Source organism: Pseudorca crassidens, chromosome 14, assembly GCF_039906515.1.
Source record: "Pseudorca crassidens isolate mPseCra1 chromosome 14, mPseCra1.hap1, whole genome shotgun sequence".
Classification (NCBI taxonomy): domain Eukaryota; kingdom Metazoa; phylum Chordata; class Mammalia; order Artiodactyla; family Delphinidae; genus Pseudorca; species Pseudorca crassidens.
This window is the reverse complement of record NC_090309.1, coordinates 8,452,694-8,476,396: the sequence shown is the minus strand read 5'-3', so window position 1 is coordinate 8,476,396 and position 23,703 is coordinate 8,452,694. Positions and strand designations below refer to the sequence as shown.

Genomic DNA, 23,703 nt, shown 5'->3' with positions numbered 1-23,703 from the left:
ACTTTGAAAGACCTCCAATTATTTCCTGGGTGTTAAAATGCCTAATTTTTCTCAAGAGGTTTACTTCATTAGCATTATTGCTAACAGGAGAGTAGAGGTGAAATTGTATATTTTATTTACACAAATAAAACACTCAAGTGGAAGGAGAGGGAAGGTAAGGGAGGGAGAGGACAGGGGAGGAGCGAGGAGAGGGGAGGTGGGACAGTGGAGGCGAGAGAGGATGAGAAGCAGCAGTGCCTGAGACCGAGCCCGCCACTCAACACACAGGCAACGAATGACACATTCAGGCCCGAAGAGTCAAAGCAGGTCCATAAACCTTTGGAAAAATGTGTGAATGCTTTTTTTTTTTAAAGTAACATTGGTTTATAACATTATATAAGTTTCAAATACACATTATACTTCTACTTCTGTATACACTACAGTGTTCTCACCAAGTCAGTTTCCATCCATCACCATACAGCTGACCCCCTTTACCCATTTCACCCCGCCACTCAACCCCTGCCCCATCCCGTCTGGTAACCACCACTCTGTTCTTGTAACTACGTGTTTGTTTTTGCTTGGTACTATTGGTGGGAATGTAAACTGGTACAGCCACTGTGGAAAACAGTATGGAGATTCCTCAAAAAACTAGGAAGTACCATATGACCCATCAATCCCACTTCTGGGTATTTATCCAAGGAACACGAAAACACTAATCAGAAAAGACACATGCACCCCTATGTTCATCACATTATTTACAATAGCCACGATATGGAAACAACCTAAGTGCCCATCAATGGATGAATGGATAAAGGTGTGCTGTGTACACGTACACACATACACACACACACACACACACAGGAATACTACTCAAACATAAAAAAAAGAAATCTTTCCATTTGCAACAACATGGATGAAGCTTGAGGGTATTATGCTCAGTGAAGTAAGTGTGAATGGAAGGGTCTCCTAGACCCCTGTCAAAGGAATGTGATTCTGGAGCCAGCAAGTATGTGGTGACAGCTTCCGTGACATCCTAGTGGAAGCAGCTGAAAAATTACAGGCCATAGAAAGACGGGTGGAAGAATGTATCTTCATGGTTTTAATTTTTACTTTCAGAGATTTTCACCTCACAAGCTCACTTAAGAACCTAACCACCATATTAGGTAAAACTGCACAGGACCAATTAAAGGCAAGTGTGTTGTACAAATGTAAAGATGACATGAATTGTTCTGTGTCATACAATAAAAATTCCTGTAAATCACAAAGAAAATACAGGTAAGGGCTTACCTCGTAAAAATGAGTTGATCGAATCGATTTATATGTTCAGTCATTTTTGGAAAGCTGGTACTCTGCTATTTCGCTACACACCATGATTTGCTCTAAGAAAGTGGTTATTTTTAAAAGAGAGAGAAAGCAATAGCTTACAGACACCTGAAGAGGGTGTCCTAAAAGCTAACTGGCAGATAGGATGATCAAACTGTTCTAGGGAATATAAGGTCATGAAATCAAATTAAATGTCTGTTTGTGAGAATAAGTCAACACTATAATGACATATGCTTATAATAAAGATTTCCTTGTTATTACATGTCAAAGTGACTCATTCATTTTTAAGAATGTGTATTCATATTTTATTTATGCTTACAGCCAATAATTTAAAAAATTTTTCCAGAGATACAATTCAAATGAGACAAGAAAAACATATTAATTTACTTTCTACAATAAGATTTCAGTGGCGATAACTTAATATTTGAATAGTCCAAGCAAAAATCATTGTTTACTGACTTACCCTGTCACCAACATCCCAAAGGTCAGCATATCAGCATGAACATTGGCTTCTTACAAGTAACACAATACAAAAAAGGTACACTTTTGACTTGTCATTGTTTTGGTATAAAATATGACCTCCATTCTATTCCTTATATCCAGGTGTGCTGGGGTCCGATATTGTCCCCAAAGTATTTGAAAAAAGAAAGCTGACAGAGGATGTGAAGAAAACCAAAACAACTCCCCCCTGACACAGGACAGATATGGCCAACAGCAAGGAAACACCAGAGCCTCAAGACACAATAAACATTCATCAGCAATTTAAAGAAAGGTGTGCTTCACTGACTTAAAAGTCCCTCCAGAACAGGAACTTCTTGTAGTTCTAGAAAGAAGGCAAGCACTTACACTGGTAAGTGGGAACACTGTTTTCTTCCAGCTACCTATTTAACTGTTCGTTTACAACATCTGGTTCCCTAAGAGTCATCACTTTCACTAAAAACATAAAAGAAGCCTCTTCTACCCGCATAAGAAATTAACTTACTGCATCTTTTTCAGGGTTGCAGACTTTCACCCACAGAATATGGTCCAAGAGCCAATCAATGGGTTTCTCCTTATAGAACATAAATATGAATTCCACAATCAGAGTGAGGTCTGGCGCTTGAAACATTTTACCTGAAAAGATATTCCCAATCAGTAACTGTAATAAAGAAGCCAAGCAACAAAACAGCTTAAATGAGTGAAATCCGTACAACAAATACACGAAAGCTTGTGCTTTCAACTATAAATCATTATCAATAATTTCCCCACCTGTCTTATCAAAAGCAAACTTGCTTTAGCTAAGTTTAGTTGTCACCTGAGTATAAACAGAAGTAGGTACTGAACTCCTAACTTTCTCCATTACAAAGTCTATCATACAACTACTAGCTCAAAGGATTCAAGAAGCAAGCTGGAGATTTTTCCTTCATGTCTTATTAAAATTCTTCCCATAAAAAAGGGACTTAAGAGGTTTAAGTAAAAAAAAAAAAAAATTTAACTAAATCAATACACGCAAAAACAAGGACTCCTGATTTTGTCTTCACTGAAACCTTCACAAATAAAGATGTTTTTTGAGTCTTAAATTAAGTTTTGAGATAAATGATCAACAAGATCAAAGCCCCAGCCTCTAATACTTACAGATTTAAAGCATTAGAGGCAGCGAAATGTTACTCTCTGGGGTGTTTTTTAAGACCTATAAATTTCCTTCAACCTTCAACTTTAAACATATTCTCTTTAGTTGGATACTTTAGGAATTTTAATGAAAAAAAACTTTAAAAATAAGTACCCTTACTAGTCCCTGAAAGCAATACATGAATACAAACTAATGACTGAACAAGAACTTCATGTACTATGTCAAATACCAGGAATTCCTATTAGAAAACCACTAGTGCAGGACTCTTCTTAAAAGAACCCCAATCTTGCAAAAGCTCTGGGCTTTAAAACAGGAACTCGAAGTGTCCGAGAAGGAACCAGACATGCTCCCCAGGACAGTGATTGGCTCTCTGTGGACATGAAAAGCCAGCAGGGCTGCCTTGCAGAACTCCAGAGTAAATATTACCATCTTAGAACTCCCCAAATACTATTTTGGGTTGACTTTCAACATTTTATACACAGAAGTTTACCAAAATTAAATTTTCTCAAAAGCAATCCATTTCCAGAGGAAAAAAGACAACTTTAAGGTAAAAAAAAAAAATAGTCTAAGATTCTAAGTCCCAGTTATTTCTGAAAAGTAAATAAATCTAAAACTTTTCTTACCAATGAAGCCCAGCTGGGAGAACTCAAGTATCATCCATTCCTCAGAAGAAAGTTGAAGTGCAAAATTTTTTATGGTGTTAAAGTAATTCTGCTTGACAATAATATCATCTTCAAGCTAAAGAAAGTTGAACAATCATATTAATAAATCAGAAAGAGAAGGAAGATTTAAAGAGAACATCCTTTACTATGGAAAAACTGAAGCACACTTTTATAATGACAATCAAGGAAACAATGGTCAAAAATGATGAAAATATAAAAATTAATTTTAGGACTTTCCTAGCAGTCCAGTGGTTAAGACTCCACGCTTCCAATGCAGGGGGCACGGGTTCCATCCCTGGTCAGGGAAGATCCCACATGCCACGTGGTGTGGCCAAAAAATACATAATAATAATAATGATAAAATAAAAAGGAAAAATTATAAAAAATAACTAAAATAAAAATAAATTTTATTAAAAGAAAGCAAGGAAAATAAAATGGCAGATGCACATAGCAAGTCAACAAAACCACTCCCTTACCACGGGAAATAACAAAACCACTCCATGAATTACTCCTTTTGGTCCTTTTATGGCTCCCAACATGATTTCACACTATCCTGTTTTCTTTTCAAAGGACAAGAATTTTATAGGTCTTTTAATTTTTTCTTTTTTTTTTTTTGCTTTTTACATAATACATGTAACAAGTCAAAAAAAAAAAAAAGCTAGCAGCTCTCCTCTGCCCTCCACCCTGCTAGTAGAAGTGACCAATGTTCAAGGTTGGGTGTGCACCCACTGGACACCTTCAATATGGGCATACAGCACAGGTAGACCCATACCTACCTGAAGGTTCCCACCACCTTTACATTTTTATTAAAAAGGGATCACATTATGAAACTGGCTTTTTTCTCTTAATATATCATGAATATCTTTCCAGGTTAAAGAGTATATATTTAAAGCATTCTCTCTAGCAGATTCATACTATTCCCTGGGATTGATGGACAAATCATTCACCTGCTCACAGGCAGACACCCAGGTTGTTTCTCATGCTTTGTCAATGCAAACAATGCTTACACTTCATATCAGTGCTATTCATTTCTGTAGGATGGGTTCCTAAAAGTTCTCTTTTTATAGTTTAAAAGGTATCTTCAAAATACTTAAGAAGCTGTAGCAACTCAGAGCGCCAGTTAACCCCATGTGCTCTGCCATCACCACGTGTTACTGGAATGTTTACCAGTTCAAGAGGGAGTTGACAGAGACCAGAGATCAAGAGTATCTGCAAAGACTTCCTCCCCAAATCTCCTTTCATAAAATTTTAAAGTCATAAGATGATTTTTTTTACATATATACATTATTTTTTAATATTCTTTTCCATTGATGATTTTAATATCATAAGAAAACTCTTCCTTTTTTTTTTTTTTTTTTGCGGTACATGGGCCTCTCACTGTTGTGGCCTCTCCCGCTGCGGAGCACAGGCTCCGGACGCACAGGCCCAGCGGCCACGGCGCACAGGCCCAGCGGCCACGGCTCACAGGCCCAGCCGCTCCGCGGCATGTGGGATCCTCCCAGACCCGGGCATGAACCCATGTCCCCTGCATCAGCTGGCAGACTCTCAACCACTGCACCACCAGGGAAGCCCCTTCCTTTTCTTAATGACACATTATCATTTCTAGTTATCTGCAAGTAATTTTCACTTGTTTTAGTATTTAGATTTTTTCATGTGTTTAAGTCCTATAAGCTTTCTTCCTATCTGTGAAGAAACAGTAGCAATATTTGGAAAGGTATGATTTTGACTCACCCAATATCTACTGAGCTTTGATTATGTTCCAGACACAGTACTAAACCCTGGGAACCCACCAGTGAACAGAAAAGACAAGTTTTACACCCTCAGAGCTTGTAGGGAAGCCAGGGGGAAAACCAGACAAAGCACAAAGCCCCGCTGGCACCTAACCTTGCTTTCCCAAAGAAGAGATGCCCACACTCACACGCAAACATTGGCCATGGACGCCCAAAGGAAAGATGACCCCCAATACCAGGTACTTCCAAGCTTTTCCAATAAGTAGATTAAAAAACAAGCTTGGAATAGAGATGCAGACGTAGGGAACACACGTGTGGACATGGCGGGGGGAGCGAGGGGGGGATGAATTGGGAGATTGGGATTGACATATACACCATGTGTAAAACAGATAGCTAGTGGGAACCTGCTATATAGCGCAGGGAGCTCAGTTCGGTGCTCCGTGGTGACCTAGATGGGTGGGATGGGGGACTGTGGGAGGGAAGTCCAAGAGGGAGGGAATATATGTACACATATAGTTGATTCACTTCGTCGTATAGCAGAAATTAACACAACATTGTGAAGCAACTATACCCCAATTTAAAAAACAAAAACAAGCTTGGGACTGATTTAAATATACAGAAGTGTAGGTGAAATAATTAAATGCCTACTTAAAATTTAGTGCACTAAATTTGGTTACCACCAAAAATTTACATTTTTTTATATTAAATTAGAAAAATTGCTTTCTTCCACTCTCACACCTCATCAAACAACTTCACTTTTTAAGAAACTTTTAAAGATAACTGTAGATTCATATGCAGCTATAAAAAATAATACAGAGACCCAACATACCCCCAATATATATCCTCCAATATAATTACAGCACAATATCACTACCAGGAAATTGACTCTGATACAATTCAACCACATTATTCAAATTTCACCAGTTTTACATGCACTCAGTTGTGTGTAGTTGTGTGTCTGTGTGTTTAGCTCCATGCAATCTTAACACGTGTACATGTGCAAGAGCACTAGTAGAGCTAGGACACAGATCGGTTCCATCACAGGGGCTCTCATGCTACCCTTTACATCCTCAGCCACCTCCCTCCTCTCCCCCCTTCCTAGCCTCTGGTAACCAAGAGTGTTCTCCATCTCCATAATTTTGTCATTTCAAGAATGCTATATAGGGACCTCCCTGTTGGCACAGTGGTTAGGAATCCGCCTGCCAATACAGGGGACACAGGTTCGATCCCTGGTCCGGGAACATCCCACATGCCGCGCAGCAACTAAGCCCACAAGTCACAACTACTGAGCCTGTGCTCTAGAGCCCGCGAGCCACAACTACTGAGCCCTCATGCCACAACTACTGAAGCCCACGCACCTAGAGCCTGTGCTCCGCGACAGGAGAAGCCACTGCAATGAGAAGCCCGTGCACTGCAATGAAGAGTAGCCCCTGCTCGCCGTAACTAGAGAAAACCCGCACGCAGCAACAAAGACCCAACACAGCCAAAATAAATAAATAAATTAAATAAATTAATTTAAAAAAAAGGTCTTGGGTAGGATACACCCCCAACATATGCAATGTTGAAGTCATGTCCCTGGGATAATTATGGAGTCTGGATTACAATACTTTGTACATCATAATGAACTGAGAGAATTCTATACATTATGTAAAGACCTGAAGGTAAAGCAACTCCCTCTTTTCTGAGGCATAATTTTTGGGCAAATAGGGTAATTTTAAGAATGTTCAGTGGATCCATACGTGAAAGACCTGAAAAGCTGGTAGCAATCTTAATGACCAACAATAAGATCATCGTGATAGCTGAAAAATGGTACTTCAAGAAGCAATTAAAAATTATACCAATCTATAATTACTGGCATATAAAGGTGTCTACAGTATGTTAAATGACAGCAAAACAGGCTTTAAGACAGTATGCACAGTACACTCCTGTTATAAAAAGGGTTGTATTAAATGAGTTAATATGTGAAAAACATAAATTTTAAAGAACAATGCCTGACACATGGTAAGTATGCAATAAATGTTAGTTTATAGCAGCTGTTATTGTTATAATACATCATAGATTGACCCTGCTTAGGGGAAGTTTTCCTTACCATCCTCTTTCTTAACCCCCATCCTTTTCTCAATTTTTAAATATTAACTTTTCCTACACTCCCCCCAAAAGCTTTAAGGTTCCATTAATTCTTCCATTGGAATAAAATTGGAAACAAATTTTAAAAGTGATATAGCTACACTTTTAAATTCTCTCTATAAAGTTCTTGACCATAATGTACATATATATATACTGGCCCTAGAACAAAGAGCAAGGTTCAACTACCATAATATTTGGTATACATTAAAATAAAATGCTATGAAATTATTATCTTAAAACTAAAATCAGACTTCTCTAATGTATTTAGAGGAAATGTACTACCTATATCTAGGATGCTGTGTTTTTTTATATGCACAGCTGTTGCATCCTGTTATAGACAATGTTGCACTCTATCATCATTTCCATTTTCCATCCTGTGAACCAAGGAAGGGTTCACGCACACTTGAATGCAGCTGGCTCGAGGTACAATGTCAAAGGAGACAAAGTCTGCCCTCAAGAAGTCCACCTTCCCATGTGATGTCAGCCTCTTTTCTTCCTTCTCTCCCTCCCCAGCCCCTGCCAACAGCTGCTTAATCATGTCCTTCCTGTTCAGGGACCAGGGCTGCTTCTTGCCACTCTCATCCAAACATCCACCCAGGAAAGGATCTAATAAACTTTTTATACTGGAAAAAAAAACAATTGACAGGCTTCGTGTGCCATATACCTCTCAGGGGTATTTGCATTGTGAACAAGGGATAAAGACGTTTGGTTAAAGAAGTGAAATTCCAGTGGTGAAATTTAAGCTTAAAGGTTTGAAAGAAATAAGAGCTTCCTAGAATTATTTAAGTTGTTGCCTACCTGGCTAACTTAAAACCCTTATCATGATGGACTTACTGTTTTAGCCATGCTGCTAAAAGTTGCACCATTAGAACTAAATGTCAACTTTACTATCTTCAGTACAAATGAAAATGTATTGAAGTGCACAAAACAACTATTTACCATAAGACCACCAAAATAATTATGAGCTAAACCAGCGAGTGCAACTGCAGAGCCCATGTTCTCAGTGATGTGATCAACCCTTCTGCTCTGGCATACTGTTATGATCTTATATATTTTAGAGGGTTTATGCTTTCAAAACTTCGTTTTAATGAAAATATACCCTTCATATTACTTTTCCTTTAAAAGTGTGAAAAAAAACCAAACACACACTTACCTGGATGTAATATGTGCCCTTTTCCTGAGCATACATCATTAGAAAACAATAATCGAGGTTTTGCTTTGTTCTCCATCTGAAATAAAAATTTTCAAAAAAAGTTAGGGACTTCCCTGGTGGCACAGTGGTTAAGAATCCACCTGCCAATGCAGGGGACACGGATTTTATCCCTGGCCCGGGAAGATCCCATATGCAGCTGAGCAACTAAGCCTGTGTGCCACAACTACTGAGCCTGCGCTCTAGAGCCCGAGAGCCACAACTACTGAGCCTGCGTGCCATAACTACTGAGGCCCACACGCCTAGAGCCCGTGCTCCGCAACAAGAGAAGCCAGTGCAATGAGAAGATCGCGCACCGCAATGAAGAGTAGCCCCCGCTCGCCACAACTACAGAAAGTCTGTGCGCAGCAACGAAGACCCAACGCAGCCAAAAAAAAAATAAAAATAAGTTAGGAATCAGACTCAAAGTTAGCAAAATAAGGTTAGATGTATACTATTTTATAATATATAAAATATTTTATAATATATACATATGCAATATATACATCACATATTGTATACACGATATTATATATATACCCAATGTATAGTTATGTATTAGAAAGATAGGTAGATAGATAAATAGATGGATGGATATCTCACATACAGGATATATCCACTTAGGAGAGAGTGAATGAGAATTCACTCTTCTCTAATGAAGTCTTTATCGAAATATATTCTCAAAAACACTAATCCTCAAGGTGTCCTGAGGAAAAAAGGAGTCTAATGTCAAGTAAGTTTGGGAAGAACACATATTCCTCTTCTAGAGACGTATTAGTAATATTAGAGGCATTTAAACATTAAGCAGTAAATACATTTGTTGAAAAAAAGTTTTTAATCCAATATTTTCCAAATTTTCTTGACCACAGCCCCCTTTTCCAGTAATATCTTAATGTCTCTAGGAACTAGTGCTTCACATACAGGTAAAAATGCTTTAAAAACCCAAAACATCATATTAAAATTTACAATATTAGGTCCTTTTGGTGAATTCTTGGCAGGCTACAGAAACACACTGACCAATGTGAAAAAGAGAAGTGGTTTTTCTAAAAGCCAGTTTTTAAAAAAAAAGCACACAATAAAATAAAAGCTTTGAACCACTAAGTAAACTTCTCCAGAAAATATCTTACAAGCTGATATGAATTTATTGAGTCTATCCAGAGTTTTTTTCAAACAAATTCGATCCTAAATTTTTAAAATAACATTATATTTATTGAGAGATAATTAACCAATTATAGGGACAAATCTGTTTTTGTGACAAATTAACAACTCAAGAAATACAATAAATCTCTTCCCAACACAGTGCTTTTGTCCCTTTTTCTGGTTATAGGCAATCCCAAAATAATGCCAATATCTCTTAGCTTACTTTGTCTTTAACAACACCACAAGGAAAGTTTTCCTTTCAATTTTAGAGATTCAGAGATAAATAAATTCAACTGACTAATGATTTTACTGCAATACAATTCTGCACAAGAGTATTATTGTTTTTATCACTTTTATTGGATCTGTTTTCATTTATGTTACATACATACATGAGATTTCTATCTGGACTAAGTTTTGAGTTATACTGAATATACTCTTAAGAAAAGTTATAACAACACAGAACAGCACGGTCATAAAATTCATTAGGTTTACCAAATTCAACCTCTCATCAGAAACTCCACAGAATTTCCAATAAAATAATCAAAAAGTCATTAGCTCTCAACTAATCAGCTCAACCCTAAAATGAGTTAAGCTTCGATAAACAAGGATGACATTTATTACCTATTATACTCACAAGGGTGCACAGGCTTACCTTATTCTTTCTTTAGAATCTCCAAATGTCTCCCTTAAGTTTGTCAAGTCAGGATAATAGCTTTCAGGAGGTGATATTATTTCCACCAAGCCAGAACTGATTTCTTTAGAAAATCTATCATGAGAAAGGTTGGCTGAGTTATTTAAGTTCTGTGGGATTTTATATCTTAACGATCAACTTATATGTATAACATAAAAATACATTTAAAAAAATCTCTGGTTTTAGCATATTGATAGACAAAGGTAGAGGCACATTATCTTAAACAAGGACCTTTGCTTCTCTTTTGTCTTTCCTTTTAAAGTAAAAGATATGTCTTTTGGGGGCAACAAGAGATACATTTCAATGAAGAAACCCATATCAGGACTAATTTCATGATACTGCTCTTAAAACTACAAAGGCAATATTATAAAAACTAATGGTATCTGCAGCTTACTAAGCTGTCCATCTGTTATCTGCTACGCGCCCCACTCACAATAAACTGTTAATAAACCTTTGCAGATTTTTAGACATAGTTTAGCACTGAGGTTTGAAACTGCTACCTGACTAGCTATCCTGACAGCAGAAATTTCTTTTCTTGCTAAACAGAGGGTGAAAGATTTAAGTGATCTCATATGACTCTCTATTCACTGTCTTCAAGATTAAAAATTGTTGTTTGGTAGTGTTACATATATATGACATTCAAGTCTTTTCCAAAATGAAATACACCAATGTATCCCATCAGATAACTTGATATATATACACATACTTTATGATACTATAAAAGACCAATGATAGGTGGTCCAGTGAACACCGAACTCCACAGAAAAAAATGAACTGTAAAAGAAGGTGTTTTCTTTTAGCAAAAAGCCAAGAGATAATAGTAAATAGAATATTTTCATTTCCATAATTAAGAAGAACTTACTCTTTCTCCAGGTTGGCTACAACACCATTTACATAATCAATATCTGTCTGGGAGAGAAAAAAACAATTATACCAACATTCATGTTTTTATATTTTTACCTTTATATTTTATTTAACTTTTAATTCTGAACTCAAAATTAAATAAATGATTAAAACATTCACTGAAAACATGAAATTTTCAGACAACTTACGGGATCTGCACTTCCGTATTCTACTGTATTGCACTGCTATATATCGCTGAGTACTAACCAATACAATAAGCAGATTCTTAAGTTTTTGTTGTTTTCAATTGTCTATGTTCAATTCAGTAGAAAAAAGTGAGCACAGAAACTATTTCTACTTCTTCTGCAACATCCAAACTGTAAGTCGTGAATAAATAACAGAGGCAGAACGCTATAGGGAAAGATTTTTCCACTTGGAATCATAAAACCAAGGTTCCAGATTTGCCTCTCTAGCTTCTGGCCTGTACAATCTAAAGAAAGTCACTCTCTGAGCCTCAGTTTCCTATCCTATTTAAAGAAAAAGCGGGGGGGGGGGGAGGTTTGGGAGGAAATAATACCTCAGACACTATGACATTACATGATAAAGCTATGTAATAAAAAGCAGTGTTATTCTGTATTATTGTTATTATTTTATTATTAAGCTGATAATGAGAACCCAAGTCAAGAGTACTTTAATCAGTCAGAAAAAAACGTTTATCAAACCTGTGAACTTCTAAATTATATATACAAGTAGAGAGCCAATACTCCCGACCAATTTTAACTACAGTGACAACTTAAAATGCTCAACTGTTAGAAAGAATCAACGATATCTCTAGTACAATCTATGTTATAAAGACTGCGAAAACACTTAATACTTGAGGAAGATAAGCTTTACCTTTTTGGTTTGTTTTAACACTGGAAATTACAAAACTACTGAATTATAAAAAGTTGTTTTAGAGGAGGCTTTTTGGAAAAGTATTTTAACTTTAATTTCTGTTAATTGAAAGTAATTCCTATTTTAATTGTTAAAGATGTAGGAGTGAGACAACTTATTAAGACCATATCCTTCAAACTCTTAAAGAACTATGGAAACACAACTAGCACACAGCTCAAAACCCTCCGTCCTTCCCCTACATAAACCCACACACATCCTACCATTCATCAGGCTATGATTTTAGAGAACATAATCAAGTCTGGTTTATATAACCTTTAATGAGTTTCGTAATACCTGAAATTCAATTTGATAAGCATTTATTGAGAGCCAGTGATTTGCCTAGCCAAGGAAACCAGAATACAGATGAACAAGTCTAGCTCCCTGTCCAGTAAGCTATCCAAGAGGGCGGCCAAGAAGAATTATGTGAACATAGATCTATTATGTAATGTATAATAAAATTTATGAAATGCAAAGTGATCCATATCTAAAACTACACATAATCCTTATGTTGCATGTTAACTGACGCAACTAGCAAAGGATTCACTTAAGCGACGGTAACTGGTGTCACCATTATATACCAGAAGCGATCCTACCTGCTATCAGCCAAGGGAGTGGTTGTGGGGCTCCTCTGAAGAAAGTAAACATGTAACTGGCCTGGAAACACACAGCCAGGCCAGTCTTCGTCCCCATTCAGGCCTCTACTTGCCTCTCTCCAACTCTTAAATGTTGGCCATAAGACAGGAAGTCTCTGAGATGTTGGGGGCTTCACTGCTTTAAATTAAAAGAACGCTTTTTCCTGAAATCTTTTTTAAAGGTCTGTGGAGACTTTTTAAAAGGCACTATTTTTGTTTTTACTCCCATTTCTCTAGGAGGTGGGTCAAAAAGGATCTTGCTATGATTTATGTCCTAGAGTGTTCTGCCTATGTTTTCCTCTAAGAGTTTGATAGTGTCTGGCCTTACATTTAGGTCTTTAATCCATTTTGAGTTTATCTTTGTGTATGGTGTTAGGGAGTGTTCTAATTTCATTCTTTTACGTGTAGCTGTCCAGTTTTCCCAGCACCACAAAAATTTAAAAAATGGGACCTAATGAAACTTAAAAGCTTTTGCACAGCAAAGGAAACCATAAACAAGACGAAAAGACAACCCTCAGGAGAAAATATTTGCAAATGAAGCAACTGACAAAGGATTAATCTCCAAAATATACAAGCAGCTCATGCAGCTCAATATAAAAACAAACAACCCAATCCAAAAATGGGCAGAAGACCTAAACAGACAATTCTCCAAAGAAGATATACAGATTGCCAACAAACACATGAAAGGATGCTCAACATCACTAATCATTAGAGAAATGCAAATCAAAACTGCAATGAGGTATCACCTCACAGCAGTCAGAACGGCCATCATCAAAAAATCTACAAACAATCAATGTCAGAGAGGGTGTGGAGAAAAGGGAAGCTCTTGCACTATTGATGGGAATGTAAATTGATACAGCCACTGTGGAGAACAGTATGGAGGTTCCTTAAAAAACTACAAATAGAGCTACCATATGAGCCAGCAATCCCAGTCCTGGGCATATACCCTGAGAAAACCATAATTCAAAAAGAGTCATGTACCACAATGTTCACTGCAGCTCTATTTACAATAGCCAGGACATGGAAGCAACTTAAGTGTACACTGACAGATGAATGGATAAAGAAGATATACACATATATACAATGGAATATAACTCAGCAATAAAAAGAAATGAAATTGAGTTATTTGTAGTGAGGTGGATGGACCTAGAGTCTGTCATACAGAGTGAAGTATGTCAGAAAGAGAAAAACAAATACCGTATGCTAACACATATATATGGAATCTAAAAAAAAAAAAGTTCTGAAGAACCTAGGGGCAGGATAGGAATAAAGACACAGACATAGAGAATGGACTTGAGGACATGGGGAGGGGGAAGTGTAAGCTGGGACGAAGTGAGAGAGTGGCATGGTCATATATACACTACCAAATGTAAAACAGATAGCTAGTGGGAAGCAGCTGCATAGCACAGGGAGATCAGCTCGGTGCTTTGTGACCACCTAGAGGGGTGGGATAGGGAGGGTGGGAGGGAGGGAGATGCCAGAGGGAAGAGATATGGGGATATATGTATATGTATAACTGATTCACTTCGTTATACAGCAGAAACTAACACACCATTGTAAAGCAGTTATACTCCAATAACGATGTTAAAAAAAAAGGTAATACTGTCCTCCAATTCTGAGAACATATCTGTGAATCTATAAAGGAGATATGTATATTCTTAGGGTATGTGAGTGATAATGATTGGGACAGGTGGGAAAAAGAGTAGACACACATAGCAAAAGAAGAAAGAGTATTCCCCCCAACCCCCGGAGAAAGTGTCTTCTTCATGGTTAAGTAAAATTAAAATTTTTAAATTAAAACTAAAGGATTTATTAATACATACGTCAACATGGATGAACCTTGAAAACACTGTGCTAAGTTAAAGAAGCCAGTCACAAAGGACCACACATTTTATAACTGCACTTATATAAAATGTCCAGTATTTTAAAAATACCTATAGAGACAGAAAGTAGATTAGTGGTTGTCTAGGGCTGGAGGGAGAGCAGTATTAATGGGTAATGGCTAAGGGGTTCAGAAATTTCTCTTTGAGGTGATGAAAATCTTTCAGAAATTGATTAAGATGATGCCTACAGAACTCTGGCTTTAAATAGGTGAGTTGTATGTTATGTGAATTCCAAAAAATAAATAAATAAATAATCGAAAACAAAAACTAAGAGATAGAAAAAAGTTAAATGTAAAAAAAAAAAGTATTTCAGATTGTGCATACAGAACTATGGGTCAAGCAGCTTCTCTTAGGGACGTATAAGGAAAAGTTTAAGAAGCATAAAAGCAGGTTCAAGTAAGTCACTAATACTGACACCAATTCATCAGCATAGAGTCATACACACGTAACAATTCAACATATACACTTGGCTTATAAGAATCAATTTTACCAGTAGTATATAAATTAGATGACATGACAGTAATAAATTCCAATCTTTACTCTAAATCAATAATTTATGAAGTCCAACTGGAAAAGAAATAATTCTTTGCCAAATGTCACGGCAGTCAGGAAACTGTAACAAAGTCATATGATTTCAGGGAAACTTTCAATTAAAATCAATATATAAAATAACACATCACTTTTGAATATGCTATAGCTGTTGTGTTCAGTAATACTGCAAAGAACAAATATGTGAAATAGAAATCTGAGTGAAAAGATATTTTTAGAAATAAATCATAGAAATTTATTTCTAACGGCCCAAGGAATAAAACAGAAAGTTAGAGGCAACCTCCTATGAAAGATAAACAAATGTTACAAATGTCAGAAACTTTAAACAGTTACCAGTTGTAAGACAGTTACCCAGATGAAAAAGGAAGAAATTTTAAGCACTAGATCAAAAAAGAACATAAAATTAAGAGGACTGAATTCTAAATAACTTGAAGGTAAAAACTGATTTTTAAAAATGTCCTTTATATGTAAATTTACTATCTTCTTTCCAATCATTTCATTCCACAAATATTTACTTGGTGTCTACACCGTAATTGGGGATATTTATATCCGTATCATATCCATATCATCAAGCTCTGAGTTTAGATTAGCAAATAAAATAGACAAGATCTCTGCCTTGTGAAATTTAAAATTTGTGGAAGATGCAGTCCATAAAGAAAACCAAAATTATATATATATATATGTATTTATAACTGAATATTTATTAAGTGCTATATAACTAGTATGCAATAATAGAGAAAAGGAAGCAACCTATTTAAACAGGATAGTCAAAGAAAGTCTGAAGATTTGACATCTGAGCCCAAACCTGATACATATTGCTATTCAAATCGACAAAAATAAACAGAAAATACTAAAAGGAATATTGTAAATTAATTGATATGTTAATTAGGGCTTTGCCTCTGCCCTTAGGGTATGTGCAAGATAATCCACTGGAATAGATCATAGCGTAGAATTTTCTATTTTGTATATATTTTAGGGGGTATAATATGCTATTATTATACACATGTACAGACTGGGGGGTGCTGCTCAATGCAATGCTGAGCAGGAAAGCTGGGCTTGCACTGCTGTACTGGAAAATACAAGTCCTGGTGAGACAGGAAGGTTGAATTAACCAAACAGGCCACCAAGTGGTCACTGGAAATAGGCCATAAAAATAAGGATGGGGCTCCCCTGGTGGCGCAGTGGTTGAGAGTCCGCCTGCCAATGCAGGGGACATGGGTTTGTGCCCCTGTCCGGGAGGATCCCACATGCCATGGAGCGGCTGGGACCGTGAGCCATGGCCGCTGAGCCTGCACGTCCGGAGCCTGTACTCCGCAACGGGAGAGGCCACAACAGTGAGAGGTCTGTGTACCGCAAACAATAATAATAATAATAAGGATGATATCCACCACCTTTGCTGGTTATCTTCTAAATAAACTCTGATGGCTTTATATCACTCGGTTGATAACTCTGTTCCAAGTCTTCCCTATCCTTGTTCCTAGGGGCTAAATTTTCTTCTAGTTATGGGTCACTTTTTTGGGGGCTCCTTGGCATACTGGTTAACAATAACAATTTTTTATTTGATACTGGACATTACAAATGGACACCGCTGAGTGTCTTGATTTTGCTTTCTTCTTTTAGAAACCACTGAGCTTTATCCCAGCAGACAGTTATTTGTGGGTCAGTTGATCCTTAAAGGTCTCTAAGCTTTGCTGGGGTGGGTTGAGAATGACCACTTCAAGGATGACCACTTCCTTTGGCGTCTCTACTGAACGCCCTGGGTTATCACCAGGGGCTTACCGTTCTGGCTGGTCAACCTCATCCTACATGAGCAAAGGGATATGGTCAGGTTACAGCTCCCTGATCATCCTTTTTCCAAACCTGTGGAGCTTCACCCTGTGTATGTGGGTCCCCACCCAACAAAGACTCAAAGGCACCATCATTTTCTGTTCAGCGTCTCTGTTCTGAAACTCTGTTCCGCAATTTCCAGCTGCTCTCTTCGGGATTCCCCTTCCTGCAACGTGATCTGGAAATATCTCCAGGCAGAAAGTTGGGACAATCGTGGTGCTCATTTCTCTCTCTCAGGGAATCACATCCTGCACAGCCTGCTGTCCACTGTCTGAGAACAACTAGATGGTATATTTTGTCTAGCTTTTTAATTGCTTATAGCACGAAGGTAAGTCCAGTCATTAACTCCATCATGGCTGGAAGCAGACGTCATTTTTTTTTTTTTTTTTTTTTTTTTTTGTGGTACACGGGCCTCTTACTGTTGTGGCCTCTCCCGTTGCGGAGCACAGCCTCGGATGCACAGGCTCAGCGGCCATGGCTCACGGGCCCAGCCGCTCCGCGGCATGTGGGATCTTCCCAGACCGGAGCACAAACCCATGTCCCCTGCAACAGCAGGCGGACTCTCAACCACTGCGCCACCAGGGAAGCCCGAGAGGTCATTTTTATATAATAAAGAACCAATGAGAATTCCAGAAAGAGAATGTGTACAAGCGACAAATCCAAAGGACTAAAATGACAGGCCTGTACCAGAATGGAGCTGGCAGCTCATAATAAATTTTGTTTCCCTAGGAGTCCAAGGAAAAGCTATTCCTATACACCTAGTGCTTGGTTTAAGTTCTTTAAATTCAGTGCAGATGTACCAACTAAGGCTAACAAATACCACAGTTAGCTTGTAGTTTCTAAAATAGTCAAGCTGTTCAAAGATAAAAGTAAGAAAGCGGAAGTGAAAAGGACACACAAGTGAAAAAAAGAAACCTACTTCTTCATTTTCAATATATCTCTCATAGCCTTTCTTCCTTTCCTTCTCCTAACAGTCAGCTGATGCTACAGCAACAGTTCTCAAACTTTTGTGATCAGAACCCATTCAGTTCAAAATATGTTCCTAGTTTGATGACTTCTCACCACCTCCAAGCCTAGCCTGGATTATTACAAGTTTTCTAAGTAGCCTCCTCGCTTCTGCCCTTTCCAAAGCAGCCACTGTGATCCTTTTAAAAGATGAGTTATACCAAAAATGCATAACTGCAATCTAATCATGAGAAAACATCAGACAGACCTAAATTGAGACATTCTACAAAATAACTGACTAGTACTCATGAAAAGTCTCCGAGTTCATGAAACACAAGAAGAGACTGAGGAGCTGCCAAAGATAGGAGGAAATTGGACTTCCCGGGTGGCACAACGGTTAAGAATCCGCCTGCCAATGCAGGGGACACGGGTTTGAGCCCTGGTCTGGGAAGATCCCACATGCCGCGGAGGAACTAAGCCTGTGCGCCACAACTACTGAGCCTGCGCTCTAGAGCCCACGAGCTACAACAATGAGCTACAACTACTGAGCCCGCGTGCCGCAACTACTGAAGTCCGCGCGCCTAGAGCCTGTGCTCCGCAACAAGAGAAGCCACCGCAATGAGAAGCCCGCGCACCGCAACAAAGAGTAGCCCCCGCTCACCACAACCAGAGAAAGCCCGTGCGCAGCAACGAAGACCCAACACAGCCAAAAGTAAATAAATAAATATTTTTTAAAAAAAGGAGGAAATTAAGGAATCAGAACAACTAAATGTGGTGTGATATTTTGGATTGTACACTGGAACAGACGGCCTTAGGTGGAAAAACGTGGAATGTGAATAATGTCTACAGTTTGGCTAATAGTATTATATCAGTGTTCATTCCCTGGTCTTGATTATTTGGCTACATAAGTTGTTAACATTAGAGCAGTGAAGGGAATACTCTGCATTACTTCTGCAACTTTCCTGTAAATCTAAGTTATTTCAAAATAAAGTTTTTTAAAGTGCCTTCAAAGAAAAAAAAACATTAAGTCAAGTGTCTTCTCTACTTGAAACCCTCAAATGGCTTTCCAGATTAGCAGTTCACAAGACAGACCCACTCCCTGTTTTCATAAAGTAAGATTTTATTGGAACACAACCCCATCCTTTCATCTACGTGGTGTTTCTGGTGTTTTCGGGGCTACTACAGCAGAGTTGAACAGTTGCAGCAGAGACTGTGTGGCCTGCAAAGCCTAAAATATTTGTCATGTGGCCCTTTGCAAAAAAACTTGGCCACAGTTTCCTGACTGAGGGTAAAAGCAAAGTTCTCATGATGGCCTGTAGTGTGCTCAGTGATCTGGCCCAACCTGCTCCTCCTCTGCCGACCTCCTGCTGCTAAGCCCCTCACCTCTTCTGCTCCAGCCACACAGGCGTCTCCTTGCTGTTTCACAAAATGTGCCCAGCAATGCTCTCACGTGAGGGCCTTGGCACGTGCTGTTCGTCTGCTTGGACTGTGCAACTCTTGCACCCTTCAGGTCTTTGCCCAAGTGTCCTGACCACTCTGATAAACCCTCCCTTGGCAACCCTGTACTCCCCTTATGTACTCTGATTTATTCTCCACAGCGTTCTCTACCATCTAACACGTCATACATTTGTTTTTTATCTGTCCTTCTCTACAATGTAAGCTTCATGGGGTAGAGGCTTTTATTAGATGATATGGCTAACACCGCTGCGTCAGTAAATATTTGTTGAATTACAAGCAAGTTTTATAAGATATTATATATACATATACGTATATATGTGTGTATATGTGTGTATATATATATATACACTTTCTTCCTGACTGGCATTTCTGTGATTTATAACCAATGCATAAGTAAACATCTTAAAATCTACCTTCTAAAAAAATTACAGGCCAAAACTACTACTGAAGCACGAAGACAGTAATCTGTGATTTAAAATCAAGAATAGAAACAACTAATAACTAGACAGATCATCAGCAAGTCTGCAGAAGACTTGCACAACACTATCAACCAACTTGACCCAACAGGCATCTATAAAACACTCCTTTCGACAACAGCAGAATCCATTCTTTTTAAACCACACGGAACCTCATCAGGGTAGACCATACACAAGTCCATAAATAAGTATTTATAAATTTAAAAGGTCTGAAATCATGCAAAGTTTATTCTCTGACTACAGTGGAGCTGAATTAGAAATCAAACAAGAGAAGGAAGTTTGGGAAATACACAAATAGATAAAAATTAAACAACACATTTCTAAATAAACCATGAGTAAAAGAAGTAATTACAAGGGGATTTAGAAAGTATTTTGATCTGAATGAAAATTAAAACTTGACATATCAAAATGTATGGGAAGCAGCTAAACTGGTACTCAGAAGGGAGAGTTAGAGCTCTAAACTGCCTCTATTAGGAAAAGAAACTCTCTAACCAATAATCCGAGTGTTCACCTTAAAAATATAGAAAAAGAAAAGTAAACCAAACTAAGAGTAAGCAAAAGGAAGGAAATAGTAAAGAGTGGAAATGAATGACATAGAAAAATAGAGGAATGATAAACAAAGTCCTACCATATAGCACAGGAAACTATATTTAATATTCTCAGATAAACCATAATGGAAAAACATATGAAAAAATGTATATATATATAACTGAGTCACTTTGCTGTACAGCAGTAGTTAACACATTGTAATTCAACTACAGTTCAATAAAAAAAATTAAATAATGAAAAATAGAGAAATGATAAAGTTAATAAAACTAGAAGTTGCTTCTTTTTTTTCTTTTTCTTTTTTCGTGGTACGCGGGCCTCTCACTGCCGTGGCCTCTCCCGTTGTGGAGCACAGGCTCCAGACGCGCAGACTCAGCGGCCATGGCTCACGGGCCCAGCCACTCCGCGGCATGTAGGATCTTCCCGGACCGGGGCACGAACCCGTGTCCCCTGCATCGGCAGGCGGACTCTCAACCACTGCGCCACCAGGGAAGCCCTAGAAGTTGGTTCTTTGACAAGATCCAAAAAAAAATGATAATCAACTGAATAGTATCACCAGAAGTTTTTCTACTTTACCTGATGGCCAGCCAACTGGAGCTGAAAGACCTAAAAGATCTCACTGGGGGAGCGAGTGGGGAAGAGAAAGAAAGGAAAATGGCGGTAGGGGTAGGAAGAATGAAGACAGGAGACTGCTGTCTAGCAAATTAACCTTGAGGAACTATTGGACTCTCAGCCATGTGCATATATAGCTAATAAATATTTTTTTCAAAAGGAAAGACAAGGGTACAGAAAAAAATATTCCCGTGTAATGCCAGACTACAAGTTAAGGGCACGAGCCACCGTCTAATGGATTTTTTAAAGATTTCTAAAATCCTTCAGTACCTTCCTCACTTTAGTTCAACGAGTAAAAGAATACTTAGAATGAAATCTGTTCTTTTGCCTCTATTAAGAAAGATGACAAAAAGTTAAGTATGAGAGATTGAGAAAACATAAGTACAGAGAGGGCAACTGTTTCTGAGGCTACTGTACTTCTCAGGGGCTTTGGGGTGGAAAAAAGTTCCAAAGCATTCAGGTAACTAACCCCTGGCTGAAAGCACCACTAAAGGGTCTAACCAGAAAAGACTAAACCACTCATACAGAGTTCACCCAGGAACACAGCACTGACATTACACACAATCACCAATGAGAAACAGTTACAAAACTGCAAACTCCATTTTCAGTAAGACCAAAATTAATAACCAAAATTCTCAAACTCAAAAGGAATCCAGTTTGGTTCCAATAACCCGAGGTCATGTGCAGAACCGTGCAGAGTAGTTATAGTTGCAGGAAGCAGCCCGACTCTGTAGCAGCTACAAAGACATGGTCTGATCAAGGAAAAGAAACAAAACACATAACACACACACACAGTTAGTCTGGAACACTACTCTGTCCCTCCTTCAATGATGATTCATAAAAAAGGAACCAACACAGCAACTACAGAAAAACATAAGAAAAAAAGGAGAGCTTCAACAAAACCTATGAACAAAAACAACAAAAGCTACACTTGACAGCAACAAAATAGGTGAGAAATTGTGACCAAATATTTCCTCAGTAATTGAAAAGAAAAACACCCCATTAAAGCAGTTGCTGTGGTGAAGCAATTCCAGAGAGCAGAAATGATTGTAATAATTTTAAAATATACATGGAAATGCAAAAGATCTAAAATATCTAAAGCAATCTTGAAAAGAACAAAGTTGGAGGACTTAATCCTACCCGTCTTCAATACTTCAAAGCTACAGTAATCAAGATACTGAGGAATTTGCATAAGGATCAATGCACAGATTAATGGAACAGAACAGAAAAAAGACCCACACTTATAGGGTCACTGGATTTTCAACAAAAGCACCAAAGCAATCCAATGGGGAAAGGAAAGTGTTTCGATAACTCGTTATGGGAGAAAATGACATCTATATAAAAAACAGTGAACTTTAACATGACCAAAAATTAACTTGAGATAGATCACAGACCTAATGCACGAGTTAAAACATGAAGCTTTCAGAGAAGAAAATCTTTATGATTTGGGGGTAAGCAAGGGTTTCTCAGGTCATGGAGAGCAAGAGTCATAAAAGGCAATATTGACAAATTAGACTTCATCAACATTAAAAACTTCTGCTCGCCAAGACAAGGCAAAAACATGAATAGACTTCCACAGATTGGGAGAAAATATTCACAAATCACGTATTTGACAAAGAATGGTATCCAGTATACACAAAGAACTCTGAAAAACTCAATACCACCACCACACAATTTTTTTAAACGGGCAGAGTTTTGAAGACATTTTACAATAGAAAATAAAATGGATTAATGATGGATAGAGATGCGATAAATGAAAGTACTAAAACATTGGTAGAATCTAGGTAGGATGTAAACAGGTATTTACTGTAAATTTCTTTCGATTTTGTTGTATGTCTTAATAGTTTCATAATAAAAAATACCATTCAAAAGTCCTTTCTTGAACTTAAAGAAGACTTGACTCCATACCTAAAGAACATATCCTGTGCCAGGGAAAAATGATCTACAATGGTTAAAATCAAGACATAGTATACCAAAATTACTAGGCTTTAAAGATAAAAAAAGAATCTTTTGGGCAACCAAGCAAAATATGGATTTCTTACAGCAAAAAATAAGAAAGATGGAAGGTCATCTGGCTAGCTTCAGCAATAGCACTATACCATTCCCCCATCCTCTGGGAAAAAAAAGGGGGGGAAAAGAAAGAAAGAAAGGAAACGAAATGTAACTGACGGTTTCTATACCCAAGCAAATATAAAGAGGCAGAAGATAATTTTTTTTTGCGGTACACGGGCCTCTCACTGTTGTGGCCTCTCCCGTTGTGGAACACAGGCTCCGGACGCGCAGGCTCAGCAGCCATGGCTCACGGGCCCAGCCGCTCCGCGGCATGAGGGATCTTCCCGGACCGGGGCACGAACCCGTGTCCCCTGCATCGGCAGGCGGACTCTCAACCACTGCGCCACCAGGGAAGCTCCATCAACATAATCTAGGTGTTACGGTTTAGGCAAAATTCTGACTGAAACCACTTCAAAAACTCACTCCGTCTCTTTCTTTCACTTCGAATAGTATTTAGCCATCTACCCCTATGCCTCCATGTTGATTGCCTGTGGCAG

General features: G+C 38.1%; 1 protein-coding gene across 3 annotated transcripts in view; it reads right to left on the bottom strand.

Annotated features, from left to right (window-relative positions):
* The window catches only part of MGAT4A (alpha-1,3-mannosyl-glycoprotein 4-beta-N-acetylglucosaminyltransferase A), a 504,464-nt gene that overhangs the window by 413,338 nt on the left and 67,423 nt on the right, over positions 1-23,703 (bottom strand). For all 3 annotated transcript variants that reach the window (XR_010934342.1, XM_067704225.1, XM_067704226.1), the window contains 5 exons: positions 11,313-11,359; positions 10,412-10,525; positions 8,584-8,659; positions 3,535-3,649; positions 2,285-2,415 (listed from right to left, as the gene is read on the bottom strand). Coding sequence is in view for 2 of the 3 variants with exons in the window: in XM_067704225.1 (XP_067560326.1) it covers positions 2,285-2,415; positions 3,535-3,649; positions 8,584-8,659; positions 10,412-10,525; positions 11,313-11,359 (483 nt within the window). In the remaining variant the exon portion in view is untranslated. The remainder of the gene's footprint in view (positions 1-2,284; positions 2,416-3,534; positions 3,650-8,583; positions 8,660-10,411; positions 10,526-11,312; positions 11,360-23,703) is intronic.